The 20,173-nt window shown below is 45.9% G+C and overlaps 1 protein-coding gene across 8 annotated transcripts in view; it reads right to left on the reverse strand.

Moving 5' to 3' along the window:
- Positions 1 to 20,173, reverse strand: part of mgme1 (mitochondrial genome maintenance exonuclease 1) — a 69,718-nt gene that overhangs the window by 24,309 nt on the left and 25,236 nt on the right. For 6 of the 8 annotated variants that reach the window (XM_038803861.1, XM_038803858.1, XM_038803862.1 and 3 more), the window contains 2 exons: positions 10,701 to 10,833; positions 2,193 to 3,387 (listed from right to left, as the gene is read on the reverse strand). In XM_038803861.1, the coding sequence (XP_038659789.1) occupies positions 3,241 to 3,387; positions 10,701 to 10,833 (280 nt within the window). In that variant the 3' untranslated portion in view covers positions 2,193 to 3,240. Of the gene's footprint in view, positions 1 to 2,192; positions 3,462 to 10,700; positions 10,834 to 20,173 lie in introns of those variants that run through there. The other 2 variants (XM_038803865.1, XM_038803866.1) reach the window with 2 other exon arrangements.

Genomic DNA, 20,173 nt, shown 5'->3' on the forward strand with positions numbered 1-20,173 from the left:
ACACAATCACTTCAGGAAGCAAAGTACTGTACACACCCCTGTCAGCATCAACAGAGCCGAGGTGGAGATGCCGTGAGCAGTTTCAAATTCCTAGGGGTGCACATCACCAATAATCTATCCTGGTCCACTCACGTCGACGCTATCACCAAGAAAGCACAACAGCGCCTATACTTCCTCAGGAAACTAAGGAAATTTGGCATGTCCACACTAACCCTTACCAACTTTTACAGATGCACTATAGAAAGCATCCTATCGGGCTGCATCACAGCCTGGTATGGCAACTGCTCAGCCCAGGACCGCAAGGAACTTCAGAGAGTCGTGAATACCGTCCAGTCCATCACACAAACCTGCCTCCCATCCATGGACTCTATCTATACCTCCCGCTGTTGGGGGAAAGCGGGCAGCATAATCAAGGATCCCTCCCACCCGGCTTACTCACTTTTCCAACTTCTTCCATCGGGCAGGAGATTCAGAAGTCTGAGAACACGCACGAACAGACTCAAAAACAGCTTCTTCCCCACTGTCACCAGACTCCTAAATGACCCTCTTATTGACTGACCTCATTAACACTACATCCTGTATGCTTCAACCGATGCCAATGCTTATGTAGTTACATTGTATATCTTGTGTTGCCCTATTATGTATTCTCATGTATTTTCTTGAATTGTTTAATTCCCTTTTCTTCCATGTACTGAATGATCTGTTGAGCTGCTTGCAGAAAAATACTTTTCACTGTACCTCGGTAGATGTGACAATAAACAAATCGAATCCAATCCATGGCCTTTGAGGAAATACAGGTTTTTAAGAAAAAGAATGCTAGGAGGAATATCAATAAGATAACCAACAACAAAAAGGTCTGAATAGGGGTCTATAAAGGTTTGGAAATATTGTACTGCCCATTAAAGGAGACAGAGGTGGTGTGCAATGTAACCTCCCATGTGTTTAGACAACCATGCATTATGAAAACTGTGATTGAGAGTTGCAAATCCACCAGGAGTTTCCAGGCATCAACATTTAAAAAAATAATTCAAGGAACTGGGACCTTTATTTATTGCACACCCCTAATGGTCGAGAATATGTCTCTTTGAGTTGCTTCAGTTCATAGCATAATTCAGATGGTGTTGTATTTGGACCCAGGACACTGTTGGAGCAACACAGTAGAAGCATCACAGGGGTATTACAAAAAAAATTACTTTCTTTTGAAGCATTCTGTTGTAATTGAGAAAGAAAAGGATGTTTGCCAGTTGCAAATTATCTACTCAGGTAATGAAGACTGTTCACTTTCCAGTTGGTACAGGAGATTAATGTGATGAAACCTTTAGGATTAGGGTCAGGTTTGCAAACCTTAGGGCTGATGTTGTGCTCCAGCCATTCTGAGCACCATAGCAAATATCTCTGCTGAAAACTGGAAAAGTGGGGTGGTAGAATTTCTTTTCAATTAGAGGGGACGCAGACGGAGGAGCTGAAGCGCAAGTGGGAAGAGGAGTTAGGAGGAGAGATAGAAGATGGTCTATGGGTGGACGCGTTGAGTAGAGTCAATGCGTCCGCAACATGGGCCAGGCTCAGCCTGATACAATTTAAGGTCGTTCACCGGGCTTACATGGCAGTGGCCCAGATGAGCAGATTCTTTGGGGTGGAAGACAGGTGCACAAAATGTGCGGGAGAACCAGCGAACTATGTCCACATGGTTTGGAGATGTCCAAAGCTTTGGGGATTTTGGCAGGGGTTTGCAGATGTCATGTACACGGTGTTAAAAACAAGGGTGGCGCTGAGTCCAGAGATGGCGATTTTCGGGGTGTCAGAAGACCCCGGAATCCAGGAGGAGAAAGAGGCAGACGTTTTGGCCTTTGCTTCCCTGGTAGCCCGGAGATGGATAATATTAGCATGGAGGCACTCAAAGCCCCCGAAGTCAGATTCCTGGCTATCAGACATGGCTAGCTTTCTCTGTATGGAGGAAATCAAGTTCGCCTTGAGAGGGTCACTGTTAGGGTTCACCCGGAGGTGGCAACCGTTCGTCGACTTCTTCGCAGAAAATTAATCGTCAGCAGAAGGCGGGGGGGGGGGGGGGGTTAGTTTAGCTTAGAGTAGGGGGTTAATAAAGGTGGGACCTGTAAGGGAAGGAGAGAGCTTTTGCACTATGTTTATAGTTTCATGTACATTGTTTATTGTGTTGTTGTTATAATACCAAAAAATACCTCTATAAAATGTTTATTAAAAAAAAATAACTTTTTGTACTTATCCGAGCGAATGGGTGTAGCATTATTACATGATCACTTGGGGGCGCTGTGTCAAAGGTTACTGGAGAAGTTCGGAGTATCAACAAGCAAACAAACGTGAGCATCAGTTGATCTCAACCGTTCATATATTTATTAAATACTAATTACTTGCTTCTAGTAAAAGATATACTGTTCAGTGTGAGTGAAGTGATGCTTCAAATAACAAAGGAAGGGAAAGATGCAGCTGTTCCATTTAACAAGAGGTAGCATTTAAAACACTGTACACTCCAGGCTGTGAAAACATGCCCGGGATGGGTGAAAGTGCCACTTCACGGTGACTCAATTACCAACGCTGATTCGTTACAATTTTCCATTTACGCAGGGCAGAATTTGTCACTGAATGGGAAGGGAGATGTTAAATTACAGAAGATGCTTTAGTTCATCTTATTTATCTCAATTCTTTGTTGTTTTGGAAACAGGTAATTTGACAGGAGTTCCACTGGGAGCAGCAAGTGTAACATAGATGAGACTTGCACTCCTGCATACCTCCACCAACATGACCAGGCAGTCTTACACCTCACAGTTACTGGTATCCAAGGATAGGGAGCGACAAACAATAACAGATTTCTACTGTTTGCTATTTACAACAGTGTAAACAGATATAAAACAAACTTGCATTATTTGCATCGTTCATGACCTCAGGACATCTCCAAAGTGTTTAACAGCTAATTAAGTACTTTGAAGTGTAAGCACTGTAGCAAACATGGCAGCCAATTGCACACTGCAAGATTCCACAAACAACATGATAAACTACCAGAAAATATTAAAACTGGCTTATAGTTTTACTGTAAGATTGGAAATCTTCCTCTCATCCCCTTTTACTCGAGGGTCAAGGCAACGATTAAAATGTGCACTCAGTAACACAAGATTGTACTTGTGCCACAAGGTGCTCTTGGGATCACCCAGTGAATTTTGTCACCGTGCTCTTTTAGCCACCAGTCTCTTGCTCTCCATTTCGAACTGTTCACGATGAAGCACCTATCTTGTCCTTGTATTTCTTCAGTCGAAGCAGCCATTTCTTCCAGCAGGTGAGGAACAATTCGCCATCCATGAAATGAGCATGTGCAGGTGAACCATCTTTGTAAGCCACCACAATCAGCCCTCGCTCAACCTGCCAGATTCAAAAATGCTCCATCACTTCTCCAAAATGAGGCACAGCTTGAGCGGAACAGCACATAAATGCATCTAGTTTTTAAAAAATAATTTATAAGGAATGATATTACAGAAGCCCCCCTAACAGTTGCAACTCACTTCCTAGGTTACCAAATTATGGAACATCACAGCACAGAACATTATTGAGGGATTGCTGCACTGTCAAAGGTGCTAGCTGTTAGCTGAAGCATTAGACTAAGGCCCTGCTCTCTCAGATGAACAAAAAAGATTCCATGGCACAATTTAGAATATATGGTGAGTTCACCCCAGTGTCTTGGTCAATATTTATCCCTCAACCAACATCATTAAAACAGGTTACCCATCATAGTGCTGAGAGACCTGCTCTTTTTTTCTACTGACTCAAATGAACATTTGCTCCCTCAGGTGTGTGCTGTCTGGTCAGCTTCTTCATGCGTCAACTAATTTAATCCAACATACATCTTTTTTGAAAGCAACCATCTATTTCCCTGTAAAATAGCATGTTCAGGGTCCATAACAGAGAAATCCACATTCTAGTCATCTTCTGTGGTGTGACATTTTATTTCTACCTTCTCCTTTAATAATTACCTTAAAATGTTTGGCTCTTGTTATTATGATGCTGACTCTGGACACTATCCATCACTCTTTGTCATACGTGCCTTTCATGACCTAAATACCTCAAAGTGCTTTCCAGCCAATGAATAACTTCTGAAATATAGCCATTGTAAAGTAGAAAATGCAGCAGTCAAACTGTAGATATCAAACTCCCTCCAAATCAGCTTCATAACAGCAGCAGCTTGCATTTACACAGCACTTTTAAAGCAACAAAACATCCCAAGATCCGTCATAGGAGTGTACAATGTAAAATATCACACAAGGCGATATTAGGGCAGAAGGCCCAAACTTTGGCAAAGCAGCATCTTAATAGAAACAAGAGTAGTTGTGTTGAGGGCAGCACGGTGCCACAGTAATTAGCACTGCTGCCTCAGGGTACCGAGGTCCTATGTTGATCCCGGCTCTGGGTCACTGTCCGTGTGGAGTTTGCACATTCGTGTTTGCATGGGTTTCGCCCCCACACTCAAAGGTGTGCAGGGGAAGTGGTTTGGCCACGCTAAATTGCCCCTTAATTGGAAAAATTTAATTGGATACTCTAAATATACTTTTTAAAAGAGTTGTATTGTTGGAGAGGTTTGGGGGTGGGTGGGGGGAAGAGTCCATAGTTTAGGGCCAGGCAGTTGAAGCCAAGGCCATCCACATCAAGGCAATTAAACCCAAGGATGATCCAGAGGCCAGAATTGGAGGAACACAGAGATGTCAGAAGGTTGTAGGACTGGAGAAGATTGCAGAGATAAGGAGGAGTGAGGTCAGGGAGCAGGGAGGGATAATAGGTGAACGGTGCGAGTAAGGACATGCATAGCAGAACTTTGGATGACGTCAGGTTTATACAGTGTAGAATGTGGGATACCAGCCAAAAAAGTAATTAGAATGGTCATGTCTGGAAGTAAACAATGCATGAATTAGGGTTTCAGCAGCACGAGATGAGGCAAGGGCAAATTGGAGTAATGGTGCAGAGATAAAAATGGTCTTAGTGATGTCAAGGATATGTGGTCAGAAGCTCAACTGGGACCAAATATGACACCAAGGTTGCGAACAGTCTGCCAGTACCAAGGGGATGGATGAAGTCCGTAGCTAGGAAATGGAGTTTGGAGCAGGGACTGAAGACAATGGTTTCAGTCTGCTCATTAAATATTGGAGGAAATTTTGGCTCGGCCATTACCAGATGGATAAGCAGCTGTCAATTTATCAACAGTGAGGGAGTTGAGAGCAATGGTGACGTGGTACAGCGGGAAAACTAAAACTAGACTTTTGGGTCATGTCACCACCAGGCAGATGTAGATAAGAAATCGGATATAGTGCCAATAGTTGATCCTTAGGGAACATCACAGCTAATGGTGCAGGAGCAGGAAGAAAAACCATTGCAACCAATACTGTGGTTACATATAAGGAGGGAACCAAGCGGGAGCAGTCCCAACCAGCTGGACAACAGTGCAGAGGAGTGGGAGGAGAATGGTGTAGTCAACCGTGTCAAAGACTAGAGGCAGGTCGAGGAGGGATAATTTACCTTTGTAATGAGCTAAGATTCGGGACTAACTGCATTGCCCCACAGGGAGCAGGCATGGACTCGATGGGCCAAATGGTCATTGCTGTGAATGACTATTGACAGCCACAGAGCATGTATGACTTTGGTAAGAGCCATTTTGGTATTGTGGAAACCAGCTAGGAGGGATTCAGCTTTCAGGCATGGGCTGATAAGTGGCAAGTAACATTTGCATCGTATAAATGCCAGGCAATGACCATCTCCAACAAGAGAAGGTTGAACCATCGCTCCTTGACATTCAATGGCTTTACCATCGCTGAATCACCCACCATCAACATCCTGGGGGTTACCATTGACCAGAAAATGAACCAGTCTAGCCATGTCAAAACTGCGGCTACAAGAGCAAATGAGAGGCTGACAATTCAGAGGCAAGCAACACACCACCTGACTCCCCAAAGTCTGTTCACCATCTACAAGCCACAAGTCAGGTGTGTGACAGAATACTCTCCATGTGCCTGGGTGAGTGCTGCTCCAACAACACTTAAGAAGCTCGCCACCATTCAAGACAACGCAGTCCATCACATTAAATATTAACTCCCTCCACAGTGACAGCTGTGTGTACCATCTATAAGGATTCACCGTAAACTACTTCAAGCCTACTCTAATATCACCACCTGCAAGTTCCCCTTCAAGCCACATAATATCCTACTTGTAGCTGTTTCTTCACTGTTACTGGGTCAAAATCATAGAACTCTCTTCCTATATCTCAAACTGCAGCAGGTCAAGAAGGCAGCTCATCACCACCTTCTCAAGGGCAATTAGGGACAGTCAATAAATGTTGTCCCAGCTAGTGACACCCATATCCTGTGAAAGAATAAATCATTAAAAAAAAATTCAAACATGGAATTTCAGAAAAGGTGTTAAAGGAATTTGGAAGGCAACAGCATATTTGGACAGGAAAGGGGGGCACAGTGGTTAGCACTACTGTCTCACAGCATCAGGGACCCAGGCTCAATTCCAGCCTTGGGTGACTGTGTGGAGCTTGAACATTCTCCCAGTGTCTGCTTGTCTTTCCTCCGGGTGCTCCGGTTTCCTCCCAGTTCAAAAATTTGCAGCTTAGGTGGGGTAATGAGGATAGGGTGGGGAAGTGGGCCTGTGTAGGGTGTTCTTTCAGATGGTCCGTGCAGACTCAATGAGTCGAATGGCCTCCTTCGGCACTGTAGGGATTCTATAGATCTATGGAAAGGAAGGCTGGAGATGGGATAATAGTCTGTAAAGGCACTGCGGCCAAGAGTTTATTTTTAAGGAGAGGAATGATGATGGAAGAATTAAAGCAGAGTGGGACAGCATCAAGAGAGAGAACTATTAACAACATTGGCTAACATGAGGACCAGGAGCAGAAGTTGGGTGGTCAGCAGTGTAGTGGGAATAGTGGCAAGAAAGCAGGATGTGGGTGATAGGCGAGAAAGATGCATGTTCAAGGCTAGTACAAGGGGGACCATTAAAGGAAATGTGACTAGGCAGGTTAGTGCAAGGGAAGGAAGCAGCAGAGGCAGCTGATCAGATGATCTAGATCTTTTTGACGAGGATGTACACTCTTTGCATTTGTTGGTGCGAGGGTGAAGGAGATAGGGAAGAGGAACGCTTGCAGTAGAGAAAAGAAGCCGGATTTCCATTCCATTGGATTTAAGGGAGTGAAGTTGAGGGTTGGTCTAGGGGGAACAGCCAGGGGAAGAGAGAGTAATACTTTTACTGGGGACTAGGGCAATAAACGGTGAAGATGAGGATTGGAGTAAATTAGTAGCTGCAGCACTGTTGTGGTGAATGGAGAACCAAAGTTGAGATTGTTGGGACTTTAAAAGTGCAGTTGTAAGTTAACTGGGGAGAAGTAATTTTCCAGGGCAGGTACAGAAGAGCTGGGATGTGGAAGGGGATGTGGGTCTAGACCATACAAGAAAATGGTGAGAGATGACTTTATCTGTGATTAATATGATGGGAACAGCAAAACCACATAAGATGGAAAGGACCAGGGATTGGTTGCAGTTATGGGTTGGGGAGTCTACATGGAGGGAGAGTTTATGGAAGGATAAGAGGGCAGTGAATGCAAAAGATAAAGCATGATCATTTGAGCAGGGGGTTGAATCACCAAGAACAAGAAGTTATTCTGTGCAGAGGCTGAAGGAGGAAAGCAGTGAAGGTATCTCGGTAACAAAATGGTTATTGCACTTGGGTAATGACCAGATAACCTTCTTTGATAGTGTTGGTAGAGGAATAAATATAGACCATAGAACATAGAACACTACAGCGCAGTACGGGCCCTTCGGCCCTCGATGTTGCGCCGACCTGTGAAACCATCTGAAGCCTATCTGACCTACACTATTCCATTTTCATCCATATGTCTATCCAGTGACCACTTAAATGCCCTTAAAGTTGGCGAGTCTACTACTGTTGCAGGCAGGGCGTTCCACACCCCTACTACTCTCTGAGTAAAGAAACTGCCTCTGACATCTGTCCTATATCTACCACCCCTCAATTTAAAGCTATGTCCCCTCGTGTTGGTCATCACCATCCGAGGAAAAAGACTCTCACTGTCCACCCTATCTAACCCTCTGACTATCTTATATGTCTCTATTAAGTCACCTCTCAGCCTTCTCCTCTCTAACGAAAACAACCTCAATTCCCTGAGCCTTTCCTCGTAAGACCTTCCCTCCATACCAGGCAACATCCTAGTAAATCTCCTCTGAACCCTTTCCAAAGCTTCCACATCCTTCCTATAATGTGGTGACCAGAACTGCACGCAGTACTCCAGGTGCGGCCGCACCAGAGTTATGTACAGCTGCAGCATGACCTTGTGGTTCCGAAACTCAATCCCCCTGCTTATAAAGGCTAGCACACCATATGCCTTCTTAACAGCCCTATTAACCTGGGTGGCAACTTTCAGGGATTTATGTACCTGGATGCCGAGATCTCTCTGTTCATCTACACTACCAAGAATCTTGACATTAGCCCAGTACTCTGCATTCCTGTTATTCCTTCCAAAGTGAACCACCTCACACTTTTCTGCATTAAACTCCATCTGCCACCTCTCAGCCCAGCTCTGCAGCTTATCTATGTCCCTCTGTATCCTATAACATCCTTCAGCACTATCCACAACTCCACCGACCTTCGTGTCATCTGCAAATTTACTAACCCATCCTTCTACGCCCTCTTCCGGGTCATTTATAAAAATGACAAACAGCAGTGGCCCCAAAACAGATCCTTGCGGTACACCACTAGTAACTGAACTCCAGGATGAACATTTGCCATCAACCACCACCCTCTGTCTTCTTTCAGCTAGCCAATTACTGATCCAAACCGCTAAATCACCTTCAATTCCATACTTCCTTATTTTCTGCAATAGCCTACCATGGGGAACCTTATCAAACGCCTTACTGAAATCCATATACACCACATCAACAGCTTTACCCTGAACCACCTGTTTGGTCACCTTCTCAAAAAACTCAATAAGGTTTGTGAGGCATGACCTACCCTTCACAAAACCGTGTTGAGTATCGCTAATCAACTTGTTCTTTTCAAGATGATTATAAACCCTATCTCTTATAACCTTTTCCAACATTTTACCCACAACCGAAGTAAGGCTCACAGGTCTATAATTACCAGGGTTGTCTCTACTCCCCTTCTTGAACAAGGGGACAACATTTGCTATCCTCCAGTCTTCCGGCACTATTCCTGTCGACAAAGACGACATAAAGATCAAGGACAAAGGCTCTGCAATCTCCTCCCTGGCTTCCCAGAGAATCCTAGGATAAATCCCATCTGGCCCAGGGGACTTATCTATTTTGACATTTTCTAAAATTGCTAACACCTCCTCCTTTTGAACCTCAATTTCATCTTGCCTGGTCGACTGAACCGGAGTGTTCTCCTCGACAACATTGTCTTTCTCCAGTGTAAACACTGATGAAAAATATCCATTTAATGCTTCCCCTATCTCCTCTGATTCCACACACAACTTTCCACTACTATCCTTGATTGGCCCTAATCTTACTCTAGTCATTCTTTTGTTCCTGATAAACCTATAGAAAGCCTTAGGGTTTTCCTTGATCCTATCCGCCAACGACTTTTCATGTCCTCTCCTCGCTCTTCTTAACTCTCCCTTTAGGTCCTTCCTGGCTAACTTGTAACTCTCAAGTGCCCTAACTGAGCCTTCATGTCTCATCCTAACATAAGCCTTCTTCTTCCTCTTGACAAGTTCTTCAACTTCCTTAGTAAACCACAGTTCCCTTGCTCGACAACTTCCTCCCTGCCTGACAGGTACATACTTATCAAGGACACGCAGTAGCTGTTCCTTGAAAAAGCTCCACATTTCGATTGTACCCATCCCCTGCAGTTCCCTTCCCCATCCTATACATCCTAAATCTTGCCGAATAGCATCATAATTGCCTTTCCCCCAGCTATAATTCTTGCCTTGCGGTATATACCTATCCCTGCCCATTGCTAAAGTAAACATAACCGAGTTGTGATCACTATCACCAAAGTGCTCATCTACATCTAAATCTAACACCTGGCCGGGTTCATTACCCAGTACCAAATCCAATGTGGCCTCGCCCCTTGTTGGCCTGTCTACATACTGTGTCAGAAAACCCTCCTGCACACACTGCACAAAAACTGACCCACCTATAGTACTCGAACTATAGTATTTCCAGTCAATATTTGGAAAGTTAAAGTCCCCCATAACAACTACCCTGTTACTCTCGCTCCTGTCAAGAATCATCTTTGCAATCCTTTCCTCTACATCTCTGGAACTATTCGGAGGTCTATAGACAACTCCCAACAGGGTGACCTCTCCTCTACTGTTCCTAACCTCGGCCCATACTGCCTCAGTAGACGAGTCCTCAAGCGTCCTTTCTACCGCTGTAATACTTTCCTTGATTAACAATGCCACACCAGAACACCAGGGGACTCCCCTGCTCTTGATCCAGGAGTGCTATAAGATCTTATACTTTCTCCTGAAAGAGCAGACTCTCATTTAAACTCTCATTTGAAAAACTACACCTTCCCATTGCTGCAGTCCCTCAGTTCTGCAGTGCCAGCCTACATTTCCTTACAAAGCTGGACTTGAATCAACAAACATCTGACTTAGGAGCGAGAGCTCTACCACTGAGCCATAGCTGACATCCAATGAAAGGTTTACTGACCTGAAAGTTGTAGTTGTCATCATGATTCAGGGCACCAGCATATGCTGCCACCTGGAGTGGGTTATCAAAGGTGTTTCGAAAATAAGGCTTGGGTTTCTCAGACGTTTTCCAGTCAATCACACACAACTTGCCCCTGCACCAAAAAGTAAACAAAAGCATCAGTCAAACTTTCCATTACTCACCACACCACTCACACGGAGGAATTTTCCAGTATCTACCAGTACCAATGCTTGAAAGTTCCAGTCAGCCAAACAATTTTAAAAGAATGTGAATTCAATAAGAATAAGTCTAATGATGACCGTAAAATCAGTCAATTGTCGTAAAAAACCACCTGGTTCACTAACAGGGAAAGATTGCTGTTGGTCTGGTCTACATGTGACTCCAGACACACAACAATGTGGTTAATTCTTAACTGTCCTCTGAAAAGGTCTAGCAAGCCACCCTGGTCCAAGGGCAATTAGGTACGGGCAACAAGTGTTGGTGTAGCTTGTGATGGCCACACATGAATTTTTTAAAAACAGGATTGAATTGTAAAGAGACATAACAGCTGTTGCTGAAGCTTTGCACCTGTGACTGGTATCAGCACTAGTAGTTGGGGTGGACTGTGTCCAGGCTGTAGGTGTAGATCATAGCGCAATCAGATACACCACAGTATGAGGTTCATCCTGTCTGTGGCAGCTCCTTATAGGTCGCACTCCTCTGCTTATTCCTGAAAGCCATACAAATCTCTCCTTATAAAGTACATATTAAATTTCCGTTGAAAGTTAATAGTGAAGAGAACAATCCCAGCTTCACCACATAACCGATACCTGATACCATTCAAGCAAATCTCCTCTTTCAATGGCTGCTATTTAACATAAACAGGAGTAGACCATATTGCCCCACAAGCCGGCTCTGCATTCAATACTACCATGCCTTAACTCTACTTTCCCACCCTTATTGCCTATGAGATCAAAAATCAATCTCAATCCTTGACTGAACAGGGCCCCAAACCAAACATCCAGGTAAGAGAGCGATTTATGTGCACTTCTTTCAATTTAATATACTGCAGCAATTCCCAAACTCATTTTTTAAAAATGTACTTAATACAAACATGTATCAAAGCAGTTACAGCAAATAAACACCCTGGGAAACATACTTCCCAACAATCAACAAGTGACTGGGGGAGCAGGGAGGTGAGCGGGTGGTTAAGATCAAGGAGAAATGGGAAGCGGAGTTGGGAGGGGAAATCAATTGGGGAGTATGTAGTGAGGCACTGCGTAGGGTAAACGGGTACACAATTTTCTCCTTTTTCACCCCTACCCTCCCTGCGCCGAATAGTTCCTCAAACACAGTCACAAACATCTCCCACCTTTTCTCAAACCCCCCGCTGAGCCCCTTAACTCATACTTTATCTTCTCTAACCGCAGGAAGTCGTACAGGTCGCCCAACCATGCTGCTACCCCCCGGTGGCGATGCCGACCGTCACTCTAGCAAAATTTGCCGCCGTGCAATCAGAGGGGCGAAGGCCACGACATCGGCTTTCCTCCTCTCCATGAGCTCCGGTTTCTCGGAAACCCCAAATATCACCACCAAAGGGTCCGGGTCCACTCCCTCCTCCACTATCCTGGCTAAGACCGCGAACACTCTCGCCCAGAATTTTCCCAATTTTTCACAACCCCAAAACATGTGCGCATGATTCGCTGGCCGCCACCCACACCTCTCACACTCATCTGCTACCCTCTGAAAGAACCCACTCATTCTCACCCGAGTCATATGCACCCTGTGCACCACCTTAAACTGTATCAGGCTCAACCTTGCGCAGGAGGAGATCCCGTTTACCCTTCATAGTGCCTCACTCCATACTCCCCAAATGATTTCCCCTCCCAACTCCGCTTCCCATTTCTCCTTGATCTTAACCACCCGCTCACCTCCCTGCTCCCCAAGTCACTTGTATATATCCCCAATTTTTCCCTCCCCTTCCACATCCGGAAGCAGCAGTCGCTCCAGCAGGGTTTATCCCGGCAACCTAGGGAACCCCCTCCAGACCTTTCGTGCAAAGTCCCTAACCTGCAGATACCCGAACTCTCTCCCCCTCGGCAGCTTCACCCTCTCTCTTAGCTCCTCCAGACTGGCGAATCCTTCCTCCAAATACAGATCCCTCATCTTGTGCAATTCCCAAACTAATGGGATACGATTCTAAATGGGTTAGCAGAGACACAGACTTCTGGTGGGGGCATGTAGGAGGAGGTCATGCACTAGATCGCTCCCACCAAGGTACATGTTTCTTGGCCCATTTTGCCCAGTTCCGCGGGTTTTTTAATAGACAAACTCTACCCATAGGGAAGTAGAAGGGTCCGAGTGTGGAAATATGTCAGAACAGGCTACAACTAAAAAGTCTGTGGGTGGAAAATCTCCAACCAGCTTGGAGGCTTCGCGTCAAGCCTCAGCAGGGAAGATAGCAGCGGCAGCTCCAGCAGTTGCGGCCACCCTGATCACAGCAGACATGGTAACTGGCTACTGCATTTGAAAAGCTATTTAAAAACTTGAGAGGCAATGGAGATTGCCTCCATAAATAATCTTTATAATAATAATAATAATGATCTTTATTAGTGTTACAAGTCGGCTTACGTTAACACTGTAATGAAGATGTGAAAATCCCCTAGTCGCTACATGCCGGCGCCTGTTTGGATACACAGATGGAGAATTCAGAATGTCCAATTCACCTAACAGCCACGTCTTTCGGGACTTGAGGGGAAACCGGATCACCTGGAGGAAACTCACACAGACATGGGAAGAACGTGCAGACTCCGCACGGACAACAACCCAAGCTGGGAATCAAACCCGGGTCCCTGGCGCTGTGAAACAACAGTCCTAACCACTGTACTACCGTGCCGCCCATTAGCCTCCTCCAAAGTGACATAGTAGTCCCTTAACCCCAAGGTAACACGTAGCCAGGCCAGGTACACCACTCCAAACCACACTCAACTCTTGTACAGAGCGCATAGGCCACCTGCTTCTTTGCAAGCTCTGCACAGACATCCTGGTAGATTCTAATGTGATTCCCTTCCCATCTCGAATCACGATTCTCTTGGCCCACTTCAGGATCCACTCCTTCACCTGGAAACTGTGAAATCTGATTGTAACCGCTCGTGGTGCCTCATTTGCCTGAAGCTTCTCCCGAGTGTTAGATGGGCATTGTCCACCTCTGGAGGCGATGCCAGTACACCCTCCCACACCATCTTACCAAACATCTGTGAAAAATACACAGTAGGATTCGAGCCCTCTACGCCCTCCGGCAACCCCATGACTTCTGAGATTGTCAATTTGACCGGCGGCGGCGGCAGTGATTAGCACTGCTGCCTCACGGTGCTGAGTTCCCGGGTTTGATCCCGGCCTCGGGTCACTGTCTATGTGGAGTTTGCACATTCTCCTCGTGTTTGAGTGGGTCTCACCCCCACAACTCAAAGATGTGCAGATAGATGGATTGGCCACGCTTAATTGCCCCTTAATTGGAAAAAAAAGAATTGGATACACTAAATTTATTTTTAAAAATCTCAACTCATTTTTCCAAGCCATCCACACTCAGATTCTTATTTTTCTCCGTCCCACTGAGATTTCGGCCTCCAGTGAGGCAATGTAGCCACTGTGCCTCGACAGAACCGACTCCACTCTCTTCCAACACCTCACCATGCTTCTGAAGTCCTCTCCAACTTTTCAGACAGGACCCAGGGCCACCTCAATCGATTTAGAGAGAGTATCAGGCATCACTCAATTGATTGGGTGGAACAGTAGCACAGTGATTAGCACTGTTGCTTCACAACCCCAGGTTGATTCCAAGCTTGGGTCACGGTCTGTGTGGAGGGGGTGGAGGATTAGTTTTCTGACAGTGACCATGAGGTTTTCTTTATTTCCCTTTTTGGATTGATTTTGTGGCCATCTTGTGCCTTAGAACATAAAGTGCAGAAGGAGGCCATTCGGCCCATCGAGTCTGCACCGACCCACTTCAGCCCTCAATTCCACCTTATCCCCGTAACCCCTCCTAACCTTTTTGGTCACGAAAGGCAATTTATCATGGCCAATCTTCCTGACCTGCATGTTTTTAGACTGTGGGAGGAAACCGGAGCACCCGGAGGAAACGCACGCAGACACGGGGAGAATGTGCAGACTCCGCACAGACAGTGACCCAGTGGGGAATCGAACCTGGGACCCTGGCACTGTGAAGCCACAGTACTAGCCACTTGTGCTACCGTGCTGCCCTTGGGCCTATATCCTCTGGGCAGGCGTTTGATAATTCTTTACGGTGAGCATGGCTGACTCAAGGTTGAGGGGCGGTGGGAGGCTCCTGATTCGGTTGGTCACCTGGAATATAAGGGTATTGGGTGGCCTAGTAAAAATGTTGAGATTTTTCTCTCCCCTAAGGTATCTGAGGGTTAATGTGGTGTTTTTGCAGCAGACTCATCTACGGTGGGAGACCAGACCAGAATGCAGAAAGGGTGGGTGAGCCTCAGGCTTCAGAAGCGACTTTTTTCTTGTGAGTGCAGAATTCTCAGCCATTGTCATCTCGGATCATGCCCCACATCTGGTGGATTCGGTTTTGGCGTCGGGCCCCGGTCAGCGCTCACCGCGAAGTTTAGATGTAGCATTATTGGCTGCTATGGGGTTCTGTGGACAACTGTCCAAAGCCATTGATGAGTATGTAGAATTTAGCAGGAACGAGTTTGTCTCACCCTCCATGCTTTGGGAAGCCTTGAAAGCGGTGATTAGAGGAGAGATTATATTGTATAAGATGCATATGGCAAGGGTGGAATGGCAGAGATTTGTGAATAATATCTTGGAGTTGGACCGCAGGTACTCGTGTGACCCTACCTGGAGCTCCTGGCAAGCAGGAAGAAGCTTCAGATGCAGTTTGATCTGTTGTTTACAGGAAAGGTGGTGAGAGAGTTGCAGCGTTCAAGGGAACTGTCAGCGTACGTGGAAATTATTCAGGTTAGGGGCTCGAGTGGTAACTTGGTCTCTGCCCCAGATAAAATTATAGCTGCGTTTGAGGCTTTTAATAAGAACCTTTATAGGTCGGAACCTGGTGGGAAGGTTGGACATGTTAACATTATTGGAGTTTCCGACGGTGAGGGATGATAAGTGGGAAGAGTTGGAGGCCCCATTAGGCCTGGAGGAGATTTTGATCAGTATTGGGCGGATGCAAGCGAGTAAAGCTCTTGGGCCGGATGGGTTTCCAGTGGAATCCGGTGAGAAGTTTGTTGATCAGTTGCTGGTAGATATGTTTAATGACTTTGTCCCCGGGGATTTCTGCCTGCTACAGTCTCGCAGGCCTCTATTTCCCTTCTGTGCAAGAAGGATAAGGACCCAATGGAGTTTGGGTCATACCGGCCTATCTCGCTGTTAAATGTGGACGGCAACATACTGGCTAAGGTGTTGGCGTTAAGACTGGAGCCCTGCCTCCCTGATGTGATTGTAGACAGCCTTTGTTAAGGGCCGGCAATTTTCAGCCAATATTCGGAGGCTGTTGAATGTTTTTCTTTTCCTGTTCGAGGGGCCCGAGCAGGAAGTGATTGTGTTTTTAGATGCCAAGAACATATTTGACAGGGTAGCGTGGAGGTACCTTTTCGAAGATCTGGAGAAATTTGGTCTAGGGCCAAAACTGATTTCATGGGTACGGTTGTTATATTGGCTAATGTTAGCACCAATTTGAGTTTGGAGTACTTCACTTGAATAGGGGCACTAGACAGGGGTGTCCGATGTCCCCCCTCCTATTTGTGCTAACGATTGAGTCCTTAGCCATAGCTTTGAGGGCTTCAGGTAAGTGGAAGGGAATAAAGAAGGGAGTGATGGAGTACAAGTGTCCCTATGTGCTGACCATCTGCTGTTTTATATTATGGACCCTGTTCCCACTATGGGTCATTATACTGGAGCTATTGAGGAGCTTTGGTTCATTTTCAGAATACAAACTGAATCTGGAAAAGAGCGAATGTTTTCCACTTAACTTCCGAAGGAGGGGAGCCAGCTTGGGGGGGTTACCATTTCACTTGGCCAGCTCTATCTTCAGGCATGTGGATGTCCGGGTGGCCCATGATTGGGCCCCACTTCATAAATTGAACAAGGTTACATCTGGTCTGCAAAAATGGGACAACCTTCCCCTGTCCCTGACAGGCAGAGTCCAGTCTATTAAAATTAATATTCAGCCAGGGTTTTTGTTTTGAGGTCTCCCAGTCTTCCTCCCTAAATCTTTTTTGGTGAGGGTTAATAGGTTGATCTCATCCTTTATATGGGCGGGCAAGACCCTGAGGATTCGTAGAGTAGAACTTTAAACGGATAGGCAGTTGGGGGGCATTGTCGAATTTGCTTTATTATTATTGGGCAGCCAAAGCTAAAAAAGTGCTGGGTGGTGCTGTGACTCTGGTTCTACATGGGAACAGATAGAGGTGAGGTCATGTAGGGAATCTAGTCTGGGTGCACTGGTGATGGCCTTGGTTCTGTTTTCTCCTCGAACCCAACGGTCATGTCCATTTAAAGATACGGAGACAATTCAAGCAGCATTTAAAGCTTGGATCCGTATCAAGGATGGCCCCTATCTGTGCTAATCACTCATTTGGGCAGTTGAGATTGGATGCCACATTCAGGGTGTGGCAGGGAAGAGATTCGGGGATTTGAATGTAGAGAGATGGTTTGGAGGAATTGTCAGCGAAGTTTGTGCTTGTTGAGTCAAACTCATTCAGATATTTCCAGATAAGGAATTTTGTACGGGTGACCTTCCCAACATTTCCTGTTGTACCGTGGACGCCTCTGATTTTGATTTGATTTATTGTCACATGTACCGAAGTACAGTGAAAAGTATTTTTCTGCGGCCGAGGGAACGTACACAGTACGTAAAGAGTCGACAAAAATAATAATCAGAGAACATTAATAAATGGTACATCGACAAACAGTGATTGGTTACAATGCGGAACAAGGGGCCAAACAAAGCAAATAAATGAGCAAGAGCAGCATAGGGCGTCGTGAATAGTGTTCTTACAGTCCGAGGGGGAGTCATTGAGGAGTCTTGTAGCTGTGGGGAAGGAGCTGTTCCTATATCTGGATGTGCAGGTCTTCAGACTTCTGTATCTTTTGCCTGATGGAAAGGTCTGGAGGAAGGCAATGCCTGGGTGGGAGGGGTCTCTGATAATGCTGTCTGCCTTCTTGAGGCAGCGGGAGGTGGAGACAGAATCAATGTAGGGGTGGAAAGCTTGTCTGATGCGCTGGGCTGAGTTCACCACACTCTGCAGCTTCTTGCGATCTTGGACCGAGCAGTTGCCATATCAGGTTGTGATGCAGCCAGATAGGATACTCTCTATGGCACATCTGTAGAAGTTTGTGAGAGTCGATGCAGACATGCCAAATTTCTTTAGCTTCCGTAGAAAGAGTCCTTTTAGCTGGTGGGATCGCGTCTGGTATTTATGGGTGAATTCTGCCCGGGCGAATTCTGTCTGAGGACTCGGACTCGGCGGATGGGGTGAAGGTGAAGTGGGAGAGGGAGTTGGGGCCTATAGTAGATGATGAGGTGTGGAGTGAGGCCCTTTGGTGAGTGAACTCCACGCCTTTGTGTGGATGGCTTGGTCTAATCCAGTTCAAGGTGGTGCGTAGGGCGCACCTGACCAAAATTAGGCCCAATTAATGGGCAATTTAGTGTGGCCAATCCACCTACCCTGCACATCTTTGGTTTGTGGGGGTGAGACACACACAGATAAGGGGAGAATGTGCAAACTCCAAATGGACAGTGGCCTGGGGCTGGGATAGTTCTGCTGGGGTGGAGATATTTTGCTCCGCTCAGCGCCTCAGTACGGTTCGGTGACCTAATGGAATTCTCGTACCTGGAGAAAGCCAAGTACATCGGTACGGAGCATGTTGAAGGGTTCTACCAGAGACGACAGCCATTCGTTAAGGAATTAGACACCGTCAGTTGCTGGGGGATGGGGGATGGGGGGTTTGGGGTTTGTTTTCGATTTTCTTTCCCTTGTTGGATGGGGTGGGTGCGATGGGTTGGAGTTTCTGTTATGTTGGTTCTGTGAATTACCTGCTGTGGGCAATATGGGTTTTGTTGTAAAATGTATTGTAAAATGGAAGAACTCCAATAAAAATATATTTTACAACGGGTTAGCAGATACAGCAGATGGGCTCACATGCTTCCCTTCCTCCCAGATTGTGCCATGCATCCCAGAGGCATCATCTGGTCCTGCCTTTGCTGTCTTGTCTCTCTCTTCCCAAGATGGCGAATAAATTCCCGTCCATTGTCAACGCTTGAAATTTTAAAAAACATTAGAGTACCCAATTCATTTTCCCTGCACATCTTTGGGTTGTGGGGGTAAAACCCACTCAAACACAGGGAGAATGTGCAAACTCCACACGGACAGTGACCCAGAGCCGGGATCGAACCTGGGACCTCGGCGCCAAGCTATCCACTGTGCCACCGTGCAGCCCTCTGCCAACACTTTAAATTTGACATGCGAGTCATCAATCTTCTCCTGTCCCAGTTTATTCTTCTCCTATTGAACATTTCTACTGGATCCAATCTTGACATAGGTGGCCTGGAGCCGAGGATTTTTTTTCTTCTTTTCAAGACCATTTAAAATGTTGTGTGCAGGGGATTCACTAACTCAGAAATTCCTGTTCCTTTGTGTAAATTAAGGTAGGAATGTGGATTAACAAATCTATTGATCTGAAAATATTAACTAGAGTCGGAGAAAGATTCAGTTCTTACAGTGGTGAGGGAGTAACCTTCCCATTTATTATATGAACCAGTCTGAAAGGTGACAGAATCAACTGCACTGTTTTCCTCCTAGCATCAATTTGCTCCAGTGTGGGGACTAGAACTTTACAAGAATAGCAAATTTGAATTAAAAATGAGGAAAATATTAAATTCTTAATAGGCAGTAGCTGGGAGGCAGAACAGGATCATGGGGTTGATGGATCAGCCGCACACCATCTCAGACTTACTTGGGCCAGGCTCGAGTTGTCAGAGCCGACATGCTTCCCCCACTGGCTGACCTATGTGTGTTGGGGAGGGGAAGAGCTAATTCGAACACGTGCGTCTCAAATGAAAATGAAAATCGCTTATTGTCACGAGTAGGCTTCAATGAAGTTACTGTGAAAAGCCCCTAGTCGCCACATTCCGGCGCCTGTCCGGGGAGGCTGGTACGGAAAATGGGATCACACTGGAAAATAGTTCAGGGAGCACGGATATACTGAGTTTGCTGTGCACAATAAAGTGTGCTCACCATTGGGGGAAACCAAATGCAGAAATGTAACCCCGAGCTTCCAGTCATCTGTAATTTAAATTCTCCATCTTGCGGTTACTCTGACCTCCCCACCCTCGGTCTCATGTTGCTGTGTTCCAATGAAGCTCAATGTAAACTCAAAGAACAGCGCCTCACCTTTAGATTAGGCACATTTCAGCCTTCCAGAATCAACCTGGGTTCAAGAATTCAGGAACATTGGGATTT

This window comes from Scyliorhinus canicula, chromosome 1 (genome assembly GCF_902713615.1).
Source record: "Scyliorhinus canicula chromosome 1, sScyCan1.1, whole genome shotgun sequence".
NCBI classification, from domain to species: Eukaryota; Metazoa; Chordata; class Chondrichthyes; order Carcharhiniformes; family Scyliorhinidae; genus Scyliorhinus; species Scyliorhinus canicula.